This window comes from Dromiciops gliroides, chromosome 1 (genome assembly GCF_019393635.1).
Source record: "Dromiciops gliroides isolate mDroGli1 chromosome 1, mDroGli1.pri, whole genome shotgun sequence".
Lineage (NCBI taxonomy): Eukaryota > Metazoa > Chordata > Mammalia > Microbiotheria > Microbiotheriidae > Dromiciops > Dromiciops gliroides.
The window spans coordinates 8,659,426-8,683,957 of NC_057861.1; the positions used below are offsets into that span (position 1 = coordinate 8,659,426).

Sequence of the window (24,532 nt, forward strand, 5' to 3'; positions counted from 1 at the left end):
ACTCACAGCCTTATCGGTAAAGTTACCATAAGATCTTTGCACCATCACGTACATGGAGCAGAAAGAGAATTCTGGTAGGAGTTCAGTATTTACTGTTTGAATTTATGTAAATCTTGTAGCTACATGGATTTTAGAACTTCGATCGCTAATCCTCACCCTAGGATCCCGGACTTCTTACTTAGCAGGTATAGGATCAGTGTCAGCAAAGCAGGTTGCTGGGAAAAACAGGTTGTATACAAGGGAGCGGGCACAAGGAACATGCCCAAGAATCCATTACGCACATCATCGAGATGGCACGAAGTGCTTTACAATTATTCCCAGTTTTTGGTGGATAGGTTAGAGAGATGCTATGAAGACTTGTTTTCTGCACCCTTCCCCACACTGGACAATGAATGAGTGGCACATGAGGGCAGACATCTCCCGCCTATGCTGGGACTTGCCTTCATTCTTCCTAATGGAATAATATCATCTACTGTGTAACCACATGTTCTGGGTTGGTTTTGAAGTGAATGAGCAGAGGTGGGGTAAATTTCTCTTTGCAGCGACAAACCAAAGAAGTAGGGAAACACCTACCTACACGAATGACTTTTTACCCTCCCCGATCGCAAAGGACAAGCAATGTCCAATGCTTACTTTCGGACATCCCAGGATGTCTCTATCTCCTCTGATATCACAAAATTCTGAAAACCTTTCCAAAATAAATTTAATTCTAAATCCCCAAATTATATGTAGCATTTTGAAGTTTGTAAAATGCTTTATAAACATTTTTTTCATTTCCTTACAACAATCCTGGGAGGTAGATGCCGTTATTATTAATCCCATTTTACTGATGAAGAAATTAAGGCAGTGACTAAGTCACTTCCTTGTCCGTAGAACAAGGTCAGGGTTTGAAATCAAGTCCACTCCGCTGCCTCGCTGCCTCTAACGCATTAAGTGCCCTGGGGGGGGGGGGGCAGAAATTATCCTATCTCACATACACGTGGATGTGGCTCATCGGGGATTTGGCGTCTGCTGCCATCGGAATCCAAACTGCCCCAAGCTCAGGGTCTCCTGGCTCGCCCCCTCCCCGGCTACAGGCCCACTCTGGGACCCTTGGCTCTGGAGCTGGTCCCAGCGTAGCCCCGCCCCCCCCCACCCCCGGCTGAACAAGGACCAGCCGCCGGCACCCCCCCCCCCCCAGGTCCCACCCCCTCTGGACAGCTCCGGGCCCGATCGACTTCCTCGTCCGCCCGAAGGACCTCCAAGTCCTTGAAGATGACGGTTCCTCCAGGCTCTCGTCGCCCCCCCCAAGGCTTCCGTCCCCGGGTGCCCTGGGCCCCTTCCCAGGAGTGTTGGGGGCCTCGCTGCCCTCGACGTTCGCACGCACCGCGGGAGCCAGGCCCTCTCCTCCCCCCGCCCCCGGGGCTCCGGCCACGCAGGCGCACTGGCCCGGGGCCCAGCCCCCGCCCGGCCTCCTCCCGCGGCGCAGACGCGCAGCCCCCGCCCGGCCCTACCTGTAGTAGGAGAGGAGGCCGTTGCTGAGCACGAACCAGCGGCGTTGGTAGCCCTTCAGGTAGTTGGTCCACTTGAGGAGCCAGCCCCTCAGGACGTCCGGGCTGCCCCCGCGGCCGTCCTCGGCGCCCGGCTGCTTGGCCTCCGCTGCCGCGTCCTCGGGGGTCTCTGGCGGCGGCGGCGGCGTCGATGGCGGCGGGGGCCGCGGGGGCAGCGCGCTCATGGCGGGCGCCTCGGTGTGGCACGACAGGCAGGGCACGGCGCTGAGGAGGGACGCGAGCCCGCGGGCGCCCCCTCCGCCCCCCGGACCTCCCGGGCCGTCCCCGCCCGCCGCCGCGGCTTTCCCCATGGACGCCCCCGCGAGCCCCGGGCGGAGCCGCCGCCGCCGCCGCCCGCCCCCGCGAGCCCAGCGCCAGCCCGGGGAGCCCGTCACGAGGGCGGCCCCCGCTCCCGCCCGGCGCGGGACTCCCGGCGGGGGCGGCGGCGGCGGTGACGGCGGCGACAACGACAGCGGCAGCGGACCGCGAGGAGGGAGCCCCCACGGAGCCCGGCAGGTGTGAGGCCGGCGGCCGCCGCGGGGAGAGTGGCACGTGGGGGGCGGGGCCGTCACGTGGGCGCCCCTCCCGCCTCCGGACCGAGCCCGGGACCGCTGAGGCGCGAGAGAGTGCGCGCGCCGGCGCCGCGGGGGTGGGGGCCGTCACGTGCGGGAGGGCCCCTCCCCGGCCGCCTTGGAGTGTGGGGGAGGGCTGGAACGGCAGCCTCTCACCTCGCCCGCCCCCGGCGGCTCCGGCTCCGGCTCCGGCATGGGGAGAAAGCGCGCCGGCCAGCGCAGGTGTGAGGTGGCACGTGAGGAAGCCCCGCCCGCCGAGCTGCCTTGGGCTCTTATTGGTGGAGCGAGCCTGCCGGGGGGCACGTGGGGGTACCGCCCTCCCTGCCTCTGCCGAGGGACACGTGCAGACTCTGGCGGAGCCGGCGCGCACCCAGCTCCCCCTACTGGGCGAGCGCAAAGAGCTCCGAGCGCTGGCAGCACGTGAACCCCCGCTGGGCGGCCGACCGCGGCGTGGCTCCTATGGGCTCGCATTGGTAGGGGCCTCGCGCCCTGCGCCCCCTGCCGGACGCCAGCCTCCGGGAGCACGCCCCAGGCTAAGCACTCCTGGCACGGGGGTCACGCCTGCCTCGGGGCGCCTATCCGTCCCAGAGCCACGCAGCGTAGGCAATCCAGGGCAAACGGGAAGCCCCCAGCACTGGCTCGCAGCCTGCCGGGACCCAGGGCGCTCCAGGACCATAAGGGCTGGGAAAAGTGACGAAATTGTTGGCAGTGGGGAGCGCCCCGCCGGCATTTGGCCAGATTGGCGCGAGGCCACTCCCGGCGTCCTGACCCCGGCCGTGCGGGGGATTAACACACCGGGAGGCCCCCTGGTGTCGGGGACAGACGCTGGCTTGCCCGGCCCATCTGCCTGCTCTTGGCTTGGCGTTTGCAGAGTTGGGCTGATGTCGGGGGAGGCTTCGTGGATCGAGGAAGCCCAGAGTAGTCCGAGTTTGATGCCGAAGCACAGGGCATCCCCCAAGGCAGGCAGGCATCGCCCTCTCCCGGACCCTGCCAGGGCCCCTGTATCGCTGCTGTCAAGGACCTTTGCTCCGCCCAACCAAAGCTGCTATTTTATGCCTTTCAGTCAGAAGCGCAATGAACGAGTAAGCAGCTAGAAAGCTTTGCCTGCTATCTCCAGCAACACCATCGCATCCGATTTGCCCCCTATCCGGAATGCATCCTTCCTTGCCTTTGCTCTTACCTCCCTCACACTGGGCTCCAGCACCACTGTCCCCAAGAAGACCATGCTGAGCTCTCCCTTCTACTCCTCGTGCCCCTCCCCAACTGCCCGAGATGATCTCTTCTGCATAAACTTATGTGTACATGCTGTTGCCCTCAAAACACTCCAGAAATAGCTTTTGTAATGATTGCAGATATGGTATCTGAGGTTTGGGAAGGGAAGTGACACGATCAGGAAATAGCAGGAGCAAGTCTAGACCCACCACCCCACCCCCCAGTTATCCTCTCCTTGGATGAAAAGTATCAGTAATAAAATGAAATTTCCTTGATAAGGAGTCAGTCAACAAACATTAAGCACTTACCCCGTACCAGGTAGTAGGGATCCTAAGGCAAAAGACAGCTCCTGTTGTTAAGGGGCTTGGTCTAATGGGGGAAAACAACTTAATGTAAAGCAACTGTGCATAATGAGGACAAGAAATCGGAGGGAATGGAGGGAAGGCACTGACCCAAATGAGACTGCAGGGAAACTAGGAGCTAGGGGTAACAGGTTTCACTCTGGGGTTTTTAGCCCAGTGACCGCCACGGTGCTTAGAATGTAGTAAGCACTTAATGCTTGATTAGTGTGTAGATCATCCTGTTTTAGAAAACTGAGAAAGTAGCTGTATGTGGTTTAGTAAATAATCACAATTTTTTGCCTCTTTTGGAAAGATGTGTTAACTATGATTTTTTCCCATTCTTTGGGTAGTGTTCCTTCCCTGAGATATCTAATGAAATGCTCTCTCGATGCTTGTGCCAACAAGCATATAATTAAGCCCATTGTTTGCCAGGCATTGTGTTAGGCACTGGGAGTACAAGCAAAAAAAAAAAAAAAAGTGCCTGTCCTTAAGAAGCTCATGTTTCCCAACTCTGAGGTACCACCTATCAGATTGGCTAATATGACCAAAAAAAAAAATGTTGGAGAAGCTGTGGAAAAATTGAAACACTAATGCATTGTTGGTGGAGCTGTGAATTGATCCAACCATTATGGAGAGCAATTTGGAATTATGCCCAAAGGGCTATAAAGTTGTGCACACCCTTTGACCCAACAATACCACTTTTGGGTCTTTTTCCCAAAGAGATCATAAACAAGGGAAAAGGACCCACATGTACAAAAATATTTATAGCTGCTCTTTTTGTGGTGGCAAGGAATTGGAAATTGAGGAGCTGCCCATCAATTGGGGAATGGCTGAACAAGTTGTGGTATATGAATGTAATGGAATTCTATTGTGCTGTAAGAAACAATGAGCAGGAGGAGTTCAGAGAAACCTGGAAGGACTTGCATGAACTGATGATGAGATGAGCAGAACCAGAAGAACATTGTACACAGTATCATCAACATTATGTTGATCAACTGTGATAGACTTGATTCTTCTCACCAATCCAATGGTACAAGAAAGTTCCAAAGGATTTATGATGGAAAAGGCTCTCCAAATACAGGGGCAAAAAAGAACTGTGGAATATGAATGCAGATTGAACCATACTATTTCTTTTGTTTTTGGTGATTTTGCTCTGATTCTTCTCTTATAACAGGACTAATGCAGAAATATGTTTAATGTTACTGTACATATATAACATATACCAGATTGCCTGCTGTCTTGGGGGTGAGGGGGAGAGGGAGAAAAATTTGAAATTAGAAATCTTATAAAAACAAATGTTGTGTGGCAGCTAGGTGGCGCAATGGATAAAGAACCAGCCCTGGAGTCAGGAGGACCTGAGTTCAAATTTGGCCTCAGACACTTAACACTTACTAGCTGTGTGACCCTGGGCAAGTCACTTAACCCCAATTGCCTCACCAAAAAAAAACAAAAAACAAAAACAAATGTTGAAAACTATATCTACATGTAACTGGAAAATAATAAAATACTTTTATAATTTAAAAAAAGAAGCTCACTTTTCAAGGGGGTGACATGTAAATTACTAATTAATAAATTATAAGACATAGAAATGAGGTCTTCTCAAAGAGGCAGGCACTCCTCCTTTGTGCTTGGGTTGGTTCATCACCTTTTCAACCCCTTTGTATATCACAAATAGGGATCACAGGTTCCAAGGCTCTGGTTTGGTCGCCAATTATTAAAATTGCTTTAGAAACTTTGCTTAGTTGACCTTTTGCCAGTTTCTTTCATCTGACTGCTCTGGGGGTGATGTGATTCACTTGGGTCTTAACACCAAGTTCTCCATAGACTTCCTTTCATTTCCATTGCTTTTTTGAGTTTATTGGGCTATTGGAAGATCCCTTTGGCAGCAAAGATTTGAACTAGAGCCCTGAGACAGAGAAAGCCCAGGCATGAAGGGAGGAGTGCCAACACCCATGTGATGGCATTGTCAGAGAAGGGTACGTTGAAAGAGATGGTGTGAAGATAGAAACAAGTCTTGGCAACACATTGGCCATGTGGAGGGACAACACTGAGGTTGAGAGCCTAGGTGATTGGGAGGGGGGGTGCAAACAATAGGATTTAGGAGGAAAGGAGAGTTCTGGCTTGAAGAAGTTGGAAGCCTGGCTGGTGCCATTGACGTAAAGAGGTTGGAGAGGGAACATGAATCCATTTTGCACTTGAGTTTTGGCCTGTACGAGCATTGGGATATGTAGTTCTGGAGCTTTGGAGAAAAGCTGACCCTGGAGATGTAAATCTGGGAATTGTCCAGAGTGGTCCTGAAACCCGTCCTACCTGGGTATTTGGATGCTATCTCCCTGACTCTTAAGTTTCTTGAGGCCAAGGACTCCCTTACTCACCCTGGTCTATATGGGAATTTGTCCCTTGGGACAGTGGATCAAGCACTGGCCTTAAAAGGTCAGTAAGACAAGTTTGAATCCTGCCTTAGACACTTCTTGGGCTGCCCTGGGAAAATCAGTTCACCTCCCTGGGCCCCAGTTTTCCTCACTTGCAAAGTGAGAGAGTTGGATTCTGTGGCTTTGAGGGTCCCTTCTTCTTCAAGAGCTCCTATGGCATCTAGTGGCATCTACAAGGTAGAGAGCCCAGTAAATGCTGGCACAGCTGGAGTGAGTCTGAGTAGAGAACTCTGCTTCTCAGGCGGGGTCTTCGGTTCTAACCCCAGTTTAAACCCTAATTTTAGAGTTAATTAATCGAGTCACTTCCTGCTCCGGGCCTCGTTTCCCTCATCTACCCAATGAGACGGTCTGTCTCATTGTCTCCGACAATTCTATGACAAAAGGAAGCCTTTTAGAATGGGAAGAGGACTGGACTTGCGATCAGAATATCCTGGTTTAGGTCCTTTGACAATTTGCTAATCATGAGCTCGGGAAAGCCACTGAACCTCAGTTTTCCCAGCTATAAAACAGTGCGTTGTCTTCTCCACCCAGGTGTTATGGGAACAGGGTAGTCTAGGGAGACGAGCTTGTCACTGTGGGTGTGGTGAGGAGGATTCTATTTATCCCACATGTCCTCACTCCCCCTTCCCATAGCTTTCCTAATAATGAGTTATCTTCAGAGGTTCAGAGAGTTTAGAAGCAAATGAAACCTAGAGAGGGGAAAGGGCTCCCCCAAAGTCACAGGGCAATGAAGCGGCCAACTTGGACCTGTCCTAACCCTGCTTGCCTGCCTGCTTCCCTCCATTCTTGAGTTGTAGCCCACACACAGATGATGCCAAGGAAACAGTGAACAAAAGGAGAATTTAGTCATCTCCAGAAAGGCCCCGAGGCTGAAGCGCAGCTCCCCCTCCCCTCCCCAGGACAAATACCCCTCTTCTAATGGTCAGCTGGAGGAGAGCGTAGGCTTCCTGCTACTGATGGACTCTTTTCCAAGAGAGCTTTTGGGAGTCTCCACCTTCTTCTTGGGCTTGACCATGGACTCCTCGCGGTACTTCTGGATGCTTTCCAGGTATCTCTGGATGGGCAGCGCTTCCCGACGCCAGCGGTTCAGCTTCCTCAGCTGGTCCGTCATGAACTTCTTCTTCAGGTGGTCATAGAGGTGGCCCATTTTCTTCTTGGTCTTGTCTGCTGCTCTTGTCTTAAAGAGAACAAAGGGAAAATTAGGGAGGAGAAAAGGAGGTGAGCCCTTGGCTCCCTCTTTGGTGCACCCTCCACTGGGCATAGTCATGAGTCTCCCAGTGACTGAAGCATCTCTAACTGCCTCCCCACCCACCACTCCCTTGGGCAGTTTCACAAAAAGCCCTCGCTCAGGTAACAGGGAGCCACCTCAGATGACATCTAGTCCCAATACCTGCCTGAGCCACCAATTCTCTCAACAGCATCCCAGACAACCGGAAACTCAAATACCTCCAGTAATGGGGAGCTCACTTCTACAACAGTGTTGTTTCTTTACCTATATCAGGGCAGCTTCAACGTTTTCCACTCACAACCCCCCCCTTTTTTTTAGTGAGGCAATTGGGGTTAAGTGACTTGCCCAGGGTCACACAGCTAGTAAGTGTTAAGTGTCTGAGGCCAGATTTGAACTCAGGTACTCCTGACTCCAGGGCCGGTGCTCTATCCACTGCGCCACCTAGCTGCCCCTCACAACCCCTTTTTACCCCAGAAAGTTTTATGTGACCCCAGGTACATAAGTATATAAAATGGGTATACAAATCACTTACTGCCAAATTTTTCGTGACCCCCCCCCACATTCAGTTACACAACCCCATATGGGGTGTCAACCCATAGTTTAAGAAGCTTTGGCCTAGACCAGGGATTCCCAGCCTAGGACATGATGTCTGGAGAATGTCTATCTTATTTCTCATGTGCATGATAAACTCTAGATTGAACTTCTCGTTGTAGTGAAGAGAGGGTATCAAAAGGTCCACAGAAAAGCTAAGAGGAATGAAGGCCAAGAGGGGTTGGAAACCCCCGAGCTTGACTGAGCTTTCTCCCAGCCAGACCTCAGCTCCCAGGTGAGGGGTGCTGACTGAACCAAGGAGAGGGGCATCTCACCCATTCCTCCAGCATCACTAGAAGGACAGCCCTGCCACTCCATCCCTCCGGATTGTCCCTGTGCCAAACTGAACCTTGCCTCTGCTCACAGTAAATCGAGAGGTTGTCTGTGTGCCGGCATTGGATTATGAGAGATGACCCTGTACAAAAGTGCTGGGGGCAGCCCTGGCTTATAGTGACAGAACTCAAGGTCCCAAGAAGCCAGTTGGGTTGTCTAGTCTTGCCTTTCAAGTTCAGGGCTCTTTCTGATACGATATATGGCATCCATCCTGTGTTGATCCAGACCTAAGCAGGGCATGGTGAACAGAGTGCAAGACCAAGAGACACAAAGACAGAGATTGCAATCGTGACTCAGACACTGAAAAGTTCTGCGGCCACAGGACAGTCCCTGGACCCCTCAGAACTTCGGTCTCTTCTGTAAGATAAGGATAACAGTACCTTCTTCAGAGAACTTGGTGACTCTGACAAGACCATAGATGTGAAGCACTTAGCAAACCTCAGTGATCTAGAATCTTATCATTTAAAGGGAAAATCACAAGCACAAAGATCTTGACCTAGCATCTACCTCCTGCAGGAGCAGCAGCCAGCCTCCATCTGATCAGGGTGTGGTGAGCTGGGAGGATCTGTGCTCACCTTTTCCCCCACCCACTCTTAAGGGAAAGAAGCAAGTGCCCTTCCCCCAGCATCCTCCTTAGAACTCCAGCAAGCTTTTCCACATTCAGGGCTCCCCAACAGCTCAGGCATTCTTCCCTGGGGATCATAGGGGTTAATCCCACAAGTTCATCATCCCCTCTAAAGAGATGGCTCTCAAATCAAATCCAGGTCTGTCTCTGCCTCCGTCTTTTTCCTAAACTTATTCTTCTCTGTTTGCCCGAGCATTCCCACCATAAGATCCACAATCAAACTCAGCCCCATCCCCTGGCCCATATACCCACCTTCTCTCCCTCCTCCCAGAAGCTTAGGATGCTGCCTTCTATCCTTGGCTCTCTTCTCCTGCCACTAATGCCAGTCCCCACCCCCAGCCCACACTGAGAGCCAATCCGCCACCAAGTCTTGTGAGCATCGCTTTCCCTCCAGGCAGGTCCTCATCACCTCCAAACAGCTGCCAAAATGACCTTCCCAAGGAACAAGTCTGACTCCATCACGCCTCTGTTCAAATACTTTCAGTGGCTCTGGAACAGAAGGCAAACTCCTTAGTCTGGCATTCAAGGCCCTCTGCAATCCATCTACTTTTCTACCTTTATTTCACGTTTCTCCCACTTCTAAGGATTGTAGATGGATTTGGGATGGATTAGTGGCCACCTAGTCTTCATATGATGGATGAGTCAACTGATAAGAGCACCCCTGACTCCCAAGCTCCTCCTGCTCCCCACCATGTGCTCCCCATGTCAGCCCAAATGAGTCCTTGTTCCCAGGCACTCTCATCAATTCCTCCCTCCTGCCCAGAATCCTCTTCCTTTCTCAGGAGCTTCCTCCAACAGGCACTTCCCAGGGGTTCTCTTCTGTTTCTTGTTCTCCTAGGACGTTTCACTTGGACCCCTGGTACAAGAGGTCCTCAGCTTGTTGGCATTGATGCATGGAAAAGTATGCACAAGACAGGACCTAAGGGGGTGTGGAACACTGTATACACTGTCACACTCAGGTGATATGCCGGTGCGTCTGGCTGAACTTTTCACTCTTTTGTTTTTTGGTACAAGGAATGGTTCAGTGAAGAGTGGAGGGGGAGGAATATACTAGGAAGTGAAGGTGACATGAAAACTGAGAGCAATAAAAATCTTTCTAAATATACATTACCAGAAAAAGCAGACACCAAATGGGTCAGCACAGTCAGTCAACTAACAAAGACTAAGACCCTGTTATGTGTAGGGGCAGCTAGGTGGCGCAGAGGATAGAGCACCAGCCCTGGATTTAGGAGGACCTGAGTTCAAATCCGGCCTCAGACACTTGACACTTACTAGCTGTGTGACCCTGGGCAAGTCACTTAACCCCAATTGCCTCACCAAAAAAAAAAAAAAAAAAAAAGACCCTGTGCCAGGCACTGCACTACGCACTGAGGATCCAAATATAGCCCCCCCCAAAAAAAACACCCCTGCCCTCTAGGAGTTGACAATCTAATGCGGGAGACAACATGCTAACAAACCAGTACATGCAAGAAGAAGACCGGATGACGTAACCAAGGGGAGGCAAGCACTGAGATAAAGGAGGTGTGGGAAAGGCTTCTTGCTTTGGCGGAGACCTGAAGGAAGTCAGAGGAGCCGGTAGGAGAGGGTGAGGAGGGGGCCAGCCAGTGAAAATGCTCAGAGTGGGGACATGGACACGCTGCTTTACACCGGGCTTTGTTTTTGGTCCTTGGGGTGATAGGGAGCCACTTGGGGTGATGGGAGACAGGGTGCAGTGACATGATCACACCTGTATTTCAGGAAAATCACTTTAGCAGCTGAATAGAGGGTGGATTAGAGTGGGGAGACCCACCAGAAGACTATTGTGTTAGGTCAGATGGGAGGAGTAAGGGTCTGTACGAGGGGGATGGTCCTTCCAAAGAAGAGAAGGGGTCATACACGAGATACATTGTAGAAGCAGGAACCTTCGGATATGGCACCAGATTGGAATGTGGCGGTGGATTAGAAACATGAGTGACTAGGAGGATGGTGGCACCCTTACCAGTAGTAAGGAAAAGGAGAGGGTTTGGAGGAGAGAGAATGAGTTCCATTTGAGATGTGTAGAGCCTAAGATGTCGACCAGACATCTAGGGGGACATTGTCTAAAAGGCAGATGGAGTTGGAGACCTGAAGGCAGAGAGAGGAGAGGCTTAGACAGGTAGATCTGAGTGTCATCAGCTGAGAGATGATCATTAAAACTATGAGGAGGGGCAGCTAGGTGGCGCAGTGGATAAAGCACCGGCCCTGGAGTCAGGAGGACCTGACTCAAATCCGGATTCAGACGCTTGACACTTACTAGCTGTGTGACCCTGGGCAAGTCACTTAACCCCAAATGCCTCACCAAAAAAACAAACAACAACAACAAAAAAAACACCAACTATGAGGGGAAAAGGGGGCCCTGGGCAGAACCCTGGGGGATACCCATTATCCAGCAAAGACTCAGTGAGGAGTGGTCAGAAACATAGGAGAAGAACCAGAAAGGGGGGGTGGTCATGAAAACCTACAGAGAAGTCAAGGAGGTAGAGAGAAGTCAACAGTGTCAGAGGCTGTGGAGAGGTAAGAGGTCAAGGAGGAGGACTGAGAGAAGGCCACTGGATTTGGCAAAAAGAGATCACTGGTCACTTTGGAGAGAGCAGCATCCCTGGAACACGGAGCTGGAAAATATTTGTCCTTTGTTCTTGAAGAGGACGGTGACATCAGGAGGTGATGTCATGAGTTACAATGAATTGGATTGAAGTGAGGGAGGGCTGTGCAGTCACCAGCCTCTCTCCTCCAGAGCCATCTGGGTCCAGTGGCAAGATATACATCAGGATGACTGAAGATGGCCCCAGATGTTTGAAGCAACTGAGGTTAAGTGACTTGCCCTGGGTCACACTGCTAGTAAGTGTCTGAGGTCACATTTGAACTCAGGTCCTCCCAACTTCAGGGCCAATGCTCTCTCCACTTCGCCACCTAGCTGCCCTTGTGAACCATAAGACAAAGATGGAAGAGGGGGGTGAGTGGAATGTATGTGCCTGTGATGATGATTAGGGGAGAATTTTGAAAGTTTCACATTCAGTAGGGGGGCATCTTCGGGACCAATTGGTTCCATGCACAGAGTGGGGGGGGGTGGGAATCATGAGTCAGGATCACCTGGTTGCTGCTTCCCTGGGAGGGGGGCAGGAAAAAGACTCACACTCCCTCCCCCAACACCCCCCACCTGCGTAATTTTTTCACAAGCCTCAGGACCAGCTCCCAGTGCTCATGGCTGAAGCCCTGGGCTTTGTCTTTTGTGTCATTTGTACAGAGGAAAAATCAACCATTTTCCTGCCTGCCTGAGTTGCCCAGACAAGCTCTTCCCACTTCCTACTCCTACCCTTTTTTGAAGTGAGGTCTATGTGTTGCGCTGGAGAGGACGAGGGAGACAAGAAATCTGGATCCTAGACTGCTCCCTACCATTTCCTGGTCCTATGACTTTGGGCAACCTGGATCCCTTCCCCAAGCCTGCCACACGTCAGTGGCAGCCATTCCCAAACCTCCCATTTCAGGTCACAAGAGTCCCTTGAAAGAGGCAGTGCACAAGTAAGGACTGCCCAGCTGGGCTTGAGGCCGGATTCCATGGCCCAGCCCCCCCTTCCCACTTCCTACCCCCCTACCGCAAACACAAACCCTCCACGTTTCTGACCGGCAGGTGAGAAGTTGAGGCCCCTTCTGCTTCAAGAATCGGGGCACAGAGGGACCAGGGAGAGAAAACCCTCAGGCAAGTCTGGTCACAACATTACCTCCAATTCGTAGACTCGCTGGGCACTGAGGTTGTCTCGAATAATCACCCTTGATAAGTGACTCTTGGGTAAAAACTTTTTCACAGCCACCTCGCTGGCATTCATCAGGCTAGAGAGGGAAGGGCAGCAAAGGCCTCAGCCAAGCCAAGACTGAGCAAGGGAGACACAGGTGCCCCTGAATGCTGGGAATTGGGGTGTGGGACTCCAGGAGCCACCCTCAAACCAGAGTTTTGAGGAGGTGGAGATTAAAAGGTGTCATAGGGGAGGCTGAAAGATTCAGGGGGAAAGAACGTTAGAAAGGATTTCGAGAGGGCACTGGGTGGGTGTTCTTTGGAGGGGAGGCTAGCAGGGCTAAGGGGACAGGGTTCTAAACAGAGGCTGGATTCAGAGGGCTTTTAAGCAAGAACAAGAGAGGAGCTCTGGGGACAGAGTGGTCAGAGGTGTAGGCAACCCTGGGTGTTGGCACAGTTCAAGAGTGGGGAGAGAGGTAAATATTAAAGAGCAGGTATTTCGGGGGCAGCCAGATGGCTCAGTGGATAGAGCACTGGCCCTGGAGTCAGGAGGACCTGAGTTCAAATCTGGCCTCAGACACTTAACACTTACTAGCTGTGTGACCCTGGGCAAGTCATTTAACCCCAATTGCCTCACTTAAAAAAAAAAAAAAGCAGGCATTTCATGAAGGCCCTGGGGAGCTGTTGAAGGAGAATGCAAAGGACAGGGAGAGGAGATGTTGGAGTGGAAGTGTGGGGGGTCTGGGTGGAAGGATTTTTAGGGAGTGAGAGGGGTCCGAATCAGTTCTAAAGGGGATCAGAGGCTCAACAACACAAAGGGACTATCTAGAAAGAAGGATGGAGAGGATTTAGAAAAGGTCAGAGAGACACTAGGAGAGGGCAGGGGTCTGTGTGGTCCCAGAAATAGAAAGCAGGGTGTGGAGGCCACGACCTAGAGTCAGGATCACTAGGTTAGAAGCCGGTGGGGGGAAAGGGGAGGGCGCTGAGTGTCTCCCCCGTCGGGGGCCGGCATCCTGGGCCAGAGGGTACAAATCAGACGCGGGGTTCTGTGAGTGCGGAAGGGAGCTGGAGCCTGGTACCGAGGCAGGGACCGTCGAGCCTGAGGGTATTGGATGCAAGGTATGGGGGCCGGTCAAGTGGATGTGGCGTTCTGGGGTCCTGAGGGGGCAGGGTAGGAGGTCAGGCTAGGGATGCAGAACCCCCAGGGGAGCAGAGTCGAAGGTCGGGCTGGGGGCTGAGTGGTCCGGGAAGCACCTGAAGAGCACAGGAGCCTGGGAGTGCTTGGGCTGCATGAACACCACCTGGGGCTTTCCGGCCAAGGGGATGTCGATCCGGCGCCGCTCCATGGGCTTGTCCATCATTAGGTGGCATGCGGACTGGAGCGTGGCCATAGCCGGACCAGAAAGGGGCACTTCCCCAGCGTCTTCGGGCTGGGTGGGCAGTTGAATGGAGCCCAAGCAGACGTAAAGCAGTTTGCCCTCTGGCGTCGCCTAGGAGACGGTGGGGCGCGCGGTTAGAAACGCCAGAGCCTAGAAAAGACTAGGCTCGTCCCTGGAAGCGTCCGTTGCCCGGGAAACGAGCCCCGGTCCGCACTGGGGTGGGGGCGCATGCGTGCGAGGCTGGATTGTCCCCGCGCGGACGCCGTAGGGCAGACGCGGCTCGTTGCCTAGGAAACAGGCGGGGGCGGGAGGGCATGATGGAGGGAGGCGTGGGAGCAGTGTGTGAGGCGGCGGCAGCAGAGGCGGCGAGGTGAGCGGGCGGCAAGCGGAAGCTTCACCACAAAGACGGCGGCGGCGGCAGCAGCGACGGCGGGATCGAGGACGCTGAGAACTGGGTGAGCCTGGGGCTTCGGGCACGAGGCTGGCGAGGTCCGGTCCGAGGGCGGGCCTGCGGCCCCGGGCCCCTGCCCCGCCCTCCTCCCGGACCGGCGGCCCATTCGCCCCGCCCCCTCTCCTTCCTTCCCCTCCCCTTCTACTCCTTCACCCCTCCCCCTGCTTCCCCTTCCCGTCCGCCCCTTCGACTCCGCCCATCGCCCCCGGGAGGCTCTGGCCAGCACTTCCAATCCCATCTGCCCCTTCGCCTCAATCTCTTACCGTAATTCCCAGAAGGGAGCCTCACAAAGGCGGGACCTTTGTGCGCTTGGGTCCCTGCCGGGTTCTCCTGGAAACCAGAGGCCTAAACCGGAGAAGCCCCTCCCCGGAGTGTCATACATCTCCGCGGACCTCAGTTTCCCCATGTATGCAGCGAGAGGCAGTTGGTTCAGGGGGAAGGCCCGGATTTAAAGTTGGGACTCAGCCGGCATTTATTATGCGCCTGCTGTGTGCCAGCCACTAGCGATCCAAAGACAAAGAATTGAAAATTGTGCCCCCCACTCCCAGGGGGCATGGTTGTGATGGGGGAGACCCTAAGGAAAGGAAACTTGCAGCATCGTGAACACAAAGCGAATGAGGATAAATGCCCACCAGTAGCCAAGGGCGGGGGTCCTCAAGGAGGAGGGGGGCTCTGACGCCCTGGCATTGCTGCCAGCCAGGCAGAGGTGTGGGGAGGGCAGAGAGGGTGCTGTGTGTGAGGACCAGAGAGAAGCCTGAGCGGGGGGCTGGGGTCAGTTAGACTCGAGTGTTTGTGCTTTGAGGGGATGATGCCTCTGTTGGGGCAGGGGAGGGACTTGGCAACTGAGGGTAACTGTGGGATGGGGAGGGCAGAGGAACCTGGCTTAGGAGCCTGGTGGCTGGCAAGGATGCTGGTGCCTTTGGTAGAAGAGGGGCCAGGCTGGGCAGTTTGGCTTGGCGGGCAGCACAGGGGACAGACAGGCTGAGAGTCCTCCATGGAAGGCGATGATGGAGCTGCCGAGGAGGCCCAGGACAGACCTGGGGCATGGGGGGATCTTAGAGCATAGACTTGGGCCTGCAAGGGGCCCCAGAGGCCTCCTCTGAGAGAAGAGAGGAGGCGAGGTCGGGGTCTCGCCAGGGAGCCAGAGCCCTCCCACTGTCATCCCTCCCTCTGACCTCCGTGTGCCTCGGTTTCCCTGTAATACCAGAAGGAATCGCGCTGGACAATTTCCCAGCTCTAAGTCTAGTCTTTCCTTGTTACCCTGACTTCCTTTGTGAGCTCTAGGAGTCGCTTCCCTCCCTGCCTCAGTTTCCTCTTATGAAGGACTATACTCATTGGCCTCCGTGATGCGGGGTGGGGGGGACTTAGCCATCTTGGATTGTCTAGTTCTGGAACACTGGCAGGAGTGCCCAGAGGTCCGTCTGGCTTCTTGGTGCTGGTCTGGGTCAGTCTGGCGCTTGCCCTAGCCTACTCTGGGGAGCTTCTCCCCAGAGACTCCCTCCGCTGCAGCTGATCGCAGCCCCCACCTCCTCCTTGTGCTCCCCTGGTGATGAGATGCCCTGTGCTCACAGGCTCACTGCTGCCCCAATGAGAGGCTCCTCCCTGGGGACAGTCACAAGTATGGGAGGTGAGCAGCGGAACAGAGGTCTGTGGAATGGGCCAACAGGGAGAAGCTTCCAGGAGGGGGACGCTGGCCTGGTGGGGTCATCTCTGCCAGGCAGGAAGGCTCTTGTCGTGCCCCCCCCCCCGCCATCCACGCTGGGCACGTGCTCTCCACCCTCCACAAAGCATCGGGCAGCCCCAGCAGTGTCCTGGCCGGCCCACGCCTGGCCACCCACCCTGGAAGTCTCAGCATCTGCATTGACCGAGCCCCTGAGGAGTTTGAGTTCAAGGCTGAAGATGAACAGGATCCAGCGTAGCTTTTGGAACAGCCAGTGTGGCAGGAAGAAGGCATTTGAAGAGGACCATCTGGCCTCTGTACGAGGTGGCGGATATGAAGGGAGAGCCTGGGGAAGAGCCTGACAGGTCTTTAATGAGGACTGTTGTGAAGGGTTACCTCTCCATTCAAAATAGCCACTAAGGTCTGAGATGAAGGAGGTGTGGCCGGGGAGCCATTTATCTGAAAAAGACCTGGAGTTATCAGTGGGCCACAAGTTCCTCGTGCATCTACCATCCGCTATGGCAGCCAGAGAACACAATGGGATTTTTGGCTTCAAAATGTGGCTTAGGTTCAGGAAGAGGTAGAACATAAACTCTTTGAGAGCGGGACTGGCAGCTTTTGTTTTGACCGCTGTAGCCACCGTGCAGTGCTGAAATACTTGTTCTGCGCTGTTCTCCTGTACCCCGGCCAGGCCGGTTCTCACAGTCTGTTCTGGGAACCGGCTTTTTGGAAGGACGTGGACTCCTCCAGAGGAGGCAGCCAGGATGGTGGAAGGATTCCCATTCCTGCTAGGCGAGCGTGTTTGGTTTGGAGAAGAGGAGGGGAAGGCATGGGAGCTCCCTCTAAGGCTCCAAGGCTGCTTTGGGGAAGAAGGGTTAGCCACCTGGACAGTCACCCCAGAGAGGAGTGGTGAGCGCCCCCTCCCGGGAGGCCATGCTGCCATGCCAGGAGGAATGCCCCACTCAGGGTGGCTCTGGGGTTGTCATCCATCATCAGCCTGGCCAAGTGAGGAGGACATGTGACCCTGCATCAAAGCAACAGGTCCTGGCAGGGTTGGCATCCCAGAAATGTGTGTGTCCTTGATCCCAGCTCTTCTGGGAAGCTTCCCTGAGCGCCCTGGCTCTCATTTGGCTCCTCCTGGGTAGTGTTGAGAGGTCGCCCAATGAGACGGGAGTGCCAGTCTGATGCCCACTCTGGTGCTGACCAGGTGGGTGACCTTGGGCACCTCCCTGAGTTTCCCTTCCCTTAAAGCAAGAGTTTGGGCCACCATTTCTGGGAAACAGTTTGGAATTGTTTAAAAAAAAATCACCCACGCGTTCATACCCACATTATACATGAAGGAAAAGGAACAAAGACAGAAAAAACCTACACCTGGCCTGCAGAGCAGGGTGCTTTGTGCCAAGACCTGGAAACAAAGCCACCCGTCATTTGGGGAACGGTGGGAATCAGTTGTGTGGAGGAGGTGCATGTTAGGGAATGTGGATGTGCCAAAGAGAAGTTGCCGAAGGCAATGAAGGTTTCTGCCGGCCCATGCAGAGTCAAGTAAGACAAGCCGGGCAGCGGGTGCCCAGTGACCAGGCCTGTGAGGGAGTGACTGAGGAAGAACTGGCGTCACTGATCAGGCATGGTTACCTGCCATGCAGAAACCTCTCCTCCCCCAGGTAGAGCAGGCTGCATTTGTCCGGCCTTTGGGAAGACAGAAGATCAACTCAGAGGGAAGACCACCACAGGCCTCTGCAGCAGGAAGGAGCCGACATGGGGGGGAGGGTTCTGGAAAAGGTCGAGTATTGATGGATGATGGATAACTCTACATTCTTGTTGCCCTTCCTTGAAACAGCAGGCTTGCCCTGGGAAAGAAATGTCTCCTACCCATCATTTCTTCAAGTCACCAATGCATTGTCTACTCACAAGCTTTTGCAGTCAAGCAGCCACTCTAAGACAGGTCCGGGGTCCCAGTTCCAAGCTTCACCCCAGACAAAAGTTCAGGAAATGCACCTCCCTCTTCTTGGTGCAGAGATGGGGGCTGCAGGTGGGGAATGTGGCGTAGGCACACACTGGAGACAGGCTGGTTTGGCCAGACTGCCTTATTTCTTTTTTCTTCTTTGCTCCAAAGAATGGCTTACTGAGGAGTGGACAGGGAGGAACATGGGCAGAAATAAAGGCAACGTAAAAATAAAGGACGCATCACTGTTCAGCCTCTTGGCTGAGACCAGCCATAAACACACATGGCGACAAGCATAAGGAATAAAACAACGGGGTTGGACCAAGTGATCGATAAGATTCTGTCCTAATGTCTTAGTAACCACTTACACATTAAGGTTTGTAAAGCATTTTGTGAGGGCTAGGTACTGTTACTATCTCCCTTTTACAGATGAGAAAACTGAGGCAGCTAGGAGGTGTGGCAGCAAGCGTGCTGGGCAGGAAGATCTGAGTTCAAATCCAGACTCTGAGGGCACTTACTAGTTGTGTGACCTTTGGCAAGTCACTTCACCTCTGCCTCTGTTTAATTTTATAATTGAAAGGACCCTCAGTGGCCACGAAGGCCGACCCCTACATGAAAAGAATGCCTCTTTGAGCATTGCTGACAAGTGGTCATCCAGCCTTTCCTGGAGGCCCCCAGGGAGAGTGTGACTGGGCAGCCCAGGCCACTTTGGGCACAGTCCCTGGCCCAGTTTGGCTGGAACCAAGTATGTGAAGGAGAACGTAAGTGCGACCCTGGTCAGACTAATCTGAAGAATGTCCCATGTCCAGTTCTGGAAGGGCGCTGATGAGCCAGAGGGCACCCAGACGTGGGCAGCCAGGCGGGGACTTGAGGACCAAAACCTGCCCAACAAGGAGAAGCCATCAGCAGAAATCTTTGTTTCTCTCTGTTACCAGATCCTGCCCAAGGGGACAGACAGGGCTGGGCAGGGGCTGTGAGGAGACAGGAAGATCGCGGGATTCTAGAACTGGAAAACTTGGAGATCATCCAGGGGACCCCCCCCCCCCCGCCTTTTGTAGAGGAAGAGGCTGAGGCCGGGGCGGGGGTGGAGCACAAGGTCACTGGGGCAGTCGTTCCTATAGTGACTCACTCACATCGTCCTGTCTGAGCCTCCCAACGAGCCTCTCTAACTGTTTATTATTTTACAATGGGGGGAATGGCCCCAGAGGTGCACATATGCCCAAGTGGAGTGCCCAGGTTGGCCAAGCAGTAGCAAAGTCTGGACCGATGCCAGGTCATGAGACTCCCAGCCCAATAGCTTTTCCCCTCTCCTAGATGGCAGAAGCGGCACTCTGTTCTGGGGCAGAAGGTTTTCCTGTAGGGGGCAGCTAGGGGGCGCAGTGGGTAGAGCACCGGCCCTGGAGTCAGGAGGACCTGAGTTCAAATCTGGCCTCAGACACTTGACACTTACTAGCTCTGTGACCCTGGGCAAGTCACTTAACCCCAGTTGCCTCACCAAAAAAAAAGGTTTTCCTAAAGCCCAAAAAAGTGGAGCAAGCATGGACCATGGAGCCATTCGACTTTGGGGCCATCAGAGGCCAGCAGGGTGAAGCTGCACCTGAATCAGAATCCCCTTAACAGCATTATCCAGCCTCTGCCCACAGGATGGGAGCCCCCTGCCTCCCAAGGAGGCCCGGGCCAGGGCTCCGGTGCTCTCATTGTGAAAGCAGGCATCCTCCTGACGTCCAGTTTAAATCTGCCCCTCCGCATCTTCCACTCGTGACTGTGGTTCTGCCCTGGGACCAAACCAGAGCCAATCTGGTCCTCGTGCTGTGATGGTCCCTCCAAGGTTTGTCCTGGTGAGAGGTTTGGGGGCATCTGCCCCCATCATTGCTGAGTGTTCTCTGTGCACAGACAGGGTCTGAGCCTGGAATGGACTGTCTGCTCCGGGAGGCAAAGACAGCATCCTGAAGGGAAAGAGGATGGGTGTGAGAGGAGCTTCCCTGATGCTCGAGGGCGGGGAGGTACAAGCCTTGGTCAGTTGGACTAGACAGGCCTTTCCTGGCATGGAAATCTGTAAACCTCTGACTAGTCACTGTGCCGTGCCTTGGTGAGCCCCCGTCGGGATTACTGCCTCCTGGAGTGCCCATCAAAGGCCATCCACAGCAAGGCAAAAAGTCACGAAAACAAAACAACAAAAACCGTCTCTGGCTTCAGGAAGCCCGACTTCTTTGGAGAAATACAGAGATTATCCAGCATGATGTGACTGGAGCAGGGAAGCCCAAGAGGCTCCTTACAGGCAGCAGCACCTGTGCTGAGTGGGCTTCTCAAGGCAGAGATGAGTAGAAAGGGCCTCAGGGCAGACCACAAGGAGGCCCACTTGATGGGAGCCCGGGTGACAGGCACCGTGCTTAGTGCTTACACATCGGATCAAATTTGATCCTCACCACGGCTGAGGCAAAGGGCAAGAAGGTTTTGAACTCGGGTCTTCCTGACTTACCGCACTCTTCACTTCACTTTCAGGAAGAACCTTGATCATCTGGCTCCCGGGCCAGGAAGGGCCGTTTGAGGGTTCATTGGAAGAACTTGGGCGGGGTCTGGTCTGAAGAAGAGAAGACGTGGGGAGGACAAGTGTTTGCAGGACTCTCATGGGGAGAAGGACTAGCATAGGAGCCAGCAGATGGAAGTCACCAAGAGAGTCTCTGCCCACCCTGAGACCCCCGGCCCCCGAGCATGCCCCCTCTTTTCACTCTGGACTTTTCCAGCTCCTAGTTAATGGGAGCACCCAAGGGCTCTAGAGGCGGCTCCTGTGGCCATGGCGCCAGGAAGAGGCCCCAGTTTCCGCAGTGCCCAGCCTCCTTATGCAGCCATAGAAACAATCATTCCCCGATCAGCAGATGGAAAAGCCCGGCAGGGACAGGGCCTGCTCTCTTCCTTCAGACCCTGTGCTGAAGGCACTTCTACTGGGCCTCAGACCCAGGTCTAGAGGAAGTTAGTGGGGAGTCACAAAAGAATCCCTTCAAGGCATGAGCTGAGCCCCGGCAGGCAGGAGGAAGCAAGGGTGGGATGGGAGATGAGCAGGGGCCATGTACCTGGGATGTGGGGTTGGTAAAGGAGGGCCAGGGGGCCTCTAATGCCAGGGGTGGGGGTTATGCTTTTTTCCATGAAGCGCTGGGGGAGCCAATGGTTTTGAGTGGGGGAATGATAGGGTCAGAGCAGCTGGAGAGGAAGAGGTCATGGTAGGGCAAGGGGTGGGGAGAATGGTACTGAAGGGAGGAGAGGATGTTGTGGCCAGGTCTGGGGAAGGTCTGGGTGGAGGCCTTGAATGCCAGCCTAAGGCATCTGGCCTCAGACTCATCCCTGTGTGTGTGCCCATACCCCATTTACTGGTGCCGCTGGCCCGAGAGCCCACTGGGGTGGTCAGACTTTGCTTGTAACCTCTTTTTTCTCTCCTCAGTTTTCTTTAGACAAAGAGTAGCAGGAAGATGCAGCCCCCCGTCGTCGCTGATTTATAAAGTTTGCCTTAATGAATACATCTTTGAACACTATCCCCATTCTCTTCAGGCAGCCTGCAGTCTGTGGCCTGTCCCAGATTACCAGCAGCCTCTACCTCGGCAATGGCTTGGCCGCTAATAACAAGGTCATACTGTCCAGCAACCAAATCACCACCGTCATTAACGTGTCTGTGGAGGTGGTAAATACCTTCTACGCCGACATTCAGTATGTCCAAGTGCCTGTGGCCGACACCCCGCTTTCCCGCTTGTACGACTTCTTTGACCCAATCGCCGACAAGATCCACACGGTGGAGATGCAGCAGGGCCGCACGCTGTTGCACTGCGCGGCCGGAGTCAGCAGGTCAGCGGCCCTCTGCCTGGCCTACCTCATGAAGTACCACTCCATGTCCCTGCTGGACGCCCACACCTGGACCAAGTCCTGCCGACCCATCATTCGGCCCAACAACGGATTCTGGGAACAGCTCATTCATTACGAATTCAAACTCTATGGCAAAAACACAGTTCGGATGGTGAACTCTCCCTTTGGCGTGATCCCGGATGTTTATGAGAAGGAGGTCAGAGTAATGATCCCACTGTGATGGTAATTAGCTTTCTGCTATTCAGGGTGAAGGGTGCAGACCTGTCATTCACTCTAGACCACGGTCTGAACTTGAAAATAAACTCTTCAGCTCGAGTATGATACTTTGATCGATACGGAAAAGCAGATGACAATGTGAGGTCAAGGAGTGAGCTCTCCTGGGGGCTTTAACCTTGAATCAGCATCTATAAAGAATAAAACTCAGTCACTATAAAAGTTATCAAGAACTTAGTGATTGAGAACCTCCCCGCCTGTGCCCAATTCCCCTAGTCAGGGAGGACAAGGGAGCAGGGGAGGTGGGCTCCAAACATTCACTCCACAGCAAAGAGCCGCCGACAGGCGGCCTCTTGGAGCCGAGCCATAGCTGATGGGTCTGCAATGTTGACCGTCACTCCTGGGACCAGATCTGTGTCCTTCCTCCCCTTCTCTGCCCGCCGCCTCCCCCTCCAGTTACTTTCTGGTGAGTCCGGCCCGATGGGCCCTTTGGACATTCTGGGGCTGACCAGTGACTGAAGGGGGATGTCTCTCCATGTCCTGAGCCAAACCAGTTTTTCTGCCCCTGCTCTCACCCCTCTCACAGGCATCCAGAGAGCATTCTAATGTCTCACTAAGGGACACACTGAAGGGGTACCCCTTTTCATCTCGCCCTTTCATGGCACCCTCCTGAAGTTCATCTAACTGAGCCCTACCTTGGCATTCATAATGCCAGGTAGGTAGGCTGAGACCCCGGAGCTCAAGCTTTCTTCCCTTGGAATGAACAGTTTATATCTGTGCCTACTGAAATCAATTGCAGGGATCAAATAAATGGCACACGTAGGGTAGGGTGTGCCTGTAGGTGGCCGCTCTCTCCCCTCCCCCAGCCTGAACCCCTCCTCTGGTGTCCCCTCCCCCAGCCCTTCAAGTGGGATGATGTCTAATTATGTCCTAATTGGGTTAGTAGCAGGGTTCCCTGGAGCACATTTTTTATTGGTGAAAGATCTTTTACAACAAAGGATCCTTAATAAAACTTGCAAAAATTTTTAAACTGCCTCTTTTTTCTTCTTGCTGAATTCTGCTCCTCCCATCAAACTTCCTCATAAAGAGCCAACTTTGAAATGTAAGCTTCATCCTGGCCCATCATCTGAGCCAGCCATTTGCCAGATTTCATGCTAGGGCTCCCAAGGGGGCCAAACAGGGCCCCACTTGGTGGGGCCCACCTCATGCCTCCTCCCCGTCTGGCACCTCATCGATCCCTTACGTTTGTAGAGTGCTCTAGTGTTTATAAGAGGGCCCTGCCTTTTAACCAGTGGCTCAGGTACACCCCACCTAGCCCCGCTAGATCTGGACCCATATACCTAGTGACTCAAGCATTGTGGCTTAGTATTTAGAATACTGGCCTCGGGCAAGAACACCTGGGTTTAAACCCCACCTCTGCCATGAGCTGTGTGACTGTGGTCCTCACCTAGCTAGGTCTCCGAGCCTCTCAGTGGGGTTTCCCAGTCCTTCTAGTCCAAACTCAGCATTTTACAGATAGAAAAGCTGAAGTCTATGGGGTTTAAATGACTTGCCTAAAGTCACAGAAATAGTGGCGGTCAGGGTTCAAACCCAAGTCCTCTGACACCACTTCCAACTCCTTTCCACTGGACCACACTTCCACAGTAAGCAGAGCTCTTGCATGTGACTGAAGCCACTGGGAACAGAACTCTAATATTTCCTACTAGAACCATGGGTTACCCAAACTATAAGGGATCACTCAGAAAAAGAAAATGGTTGACTTTTTTTTTTTTTTGGTAAATAGTGTCTATAGAGAGTTGACCTTTAGAGTCAGGAAGACTTGAGTTCAAATGCTGCCTCTGGCACATAGGAACTATGTGACCTAGGGCCTCTCTGTTCCCCACCCCCATCCCTACCCCAAAGACTCTACGATTATAAATGCCAACTTGCAATGGTAGAGGTCTCAGGAGTTCCGGACACCAATGAAGACACATGTCCAGTTCAAAAAGAAAAATGCCTAAGATGCTGTTTTTTGGACTGGACTCAACTCCCATTAGCAGAGGGTAGCCCATCCCCACCCCACAGAGGCAGTTGGATTTACAAAGCACTGATCCTCTGAGGGATCATTTTAGAGGATTCTTTCAGTGACAGGGCCCTGCTTTTCAACCTATGGTTCACCGTTTGTGCAGACCCTAATTCAGCGCTGGCCTAGATTTGAAGTCTTTCTCTGCCTTACTTAAACAGAAACAGATGTAATGGAGGATATGTAACCCACATACCTAGTACAATAAGAAGTAAGGATAGGTAGACCCAGAGGAAGGCAAATGACTTCTCCAAGGTTACACAGCTAGTTATCGGCAGAGCCCAACCAGAGCAGACATTTCCATTTTTTTGATCAAAGAAGCAAGTGGAAAATTAAATCTGATGAATTTGAAATAGCTTCTT

The 24,532-nt window shown here is 53.5% G+C and overlaps 4 protein-coding genes across 6 annotated transcripts in view; 2 read left to right on the forward strand and 2 right to left on the reverse strand.

The window, feature by feature from the left end:
* OSBP2 (oxysterol binding protein 2) overlaps positions 1-1,784 on the reverse strand; it is a 292,924-nt gene extending 291,140 nt beyond the window's left edge. Inside the window, exon 1 of one of the 2 annotated variants that reach the window (XM_043967582.1) lies at positions 1,494-1,784. In XM_043967582.1, the coding sequence (XP_043823517.1) occupies positions 1,494-1,714 (221 nt within the window). In that variant the 5' untranslated portion in view covers positions 1,715-1,784. The remainder of the gene's footprint in view (positions 1-1,493) is intronic. The other variant, XM_043967585.1, reaches the window with a different exon arrangement.
* On the forward strand, positions 1,713-2,704 carry LOC122744314 (basic proline-rich protein-like). Its single transcript, XM_043989766.1, has 3 exons — positions 1,713-2,045; positions 2,131-2,574; positions 2,690-2,704. The coding sequence occupies exons 1-3, from the start codon at positions 1,713-1,715 to the stop codon at positions 2,702-2,704; spliced, it is 792 nt and encodes a 263-aa protein (XP_043845701.1).
* A 2,416-nt stretch (positions 2,705-5,120) lies between these two features.
* C1H5orf52 (chromosome 1 C5orf52 homolog) lies at positions 5,121-18,538 on the reverse strand. 2 transcript variants are annotated; one of them, XM_043979311.1, is made up of 3 exons: positions 13,866-14,145; positions 12,601-12,709; positions 5,121-7,263 (listed from the first exon to the last, which is right to left on the reverse strand). In XM_043979311.1, the coding sequence occupies exons 1-3, from the start codon at positions 14,000-14,002 to the stop codon at positions 7,009-7,011; spliced, it is 501 nt and encodes a 166-aa protein (XP_043835246.1). In that variant the 5' UTR covers positions 14,003-14,145; the 3' UTR covers positions 5,121-7,008. The 2 variants fall into 2 exon arrangements, 1 of the variants encoding a protein (XP_043835246.1); XR_006354222.1 differs by lacking the exons at positions 12,601-12,709; positions 13,866-14,145 and adding an exon at positions 15,702-18,538 and having other exon boundaries at positions 7,243-7,263.
* On the forward strand, positions 14,292-24,449 carry DUSP18 (dual specificity phosphatase 18). Its single transcript, XM_043979312.1, has 2 exons — positions 14,292-14,445; positions 21,480-24,449. The coding sequence occupies exon 2, from the start codon at positions 21,549-21,551 to the stop codon at positions 22,113-22,115; it is 567 nt and encodes a 188-aa protein (XP_043835247.1). The 5' UTR covers positions 14,292-14,445; positions 21,480-21,548; the 3' UTR covers positions 22,116-24,449.
* Positions 24,450-24,532: the final 83 nt, after the last annotated feature.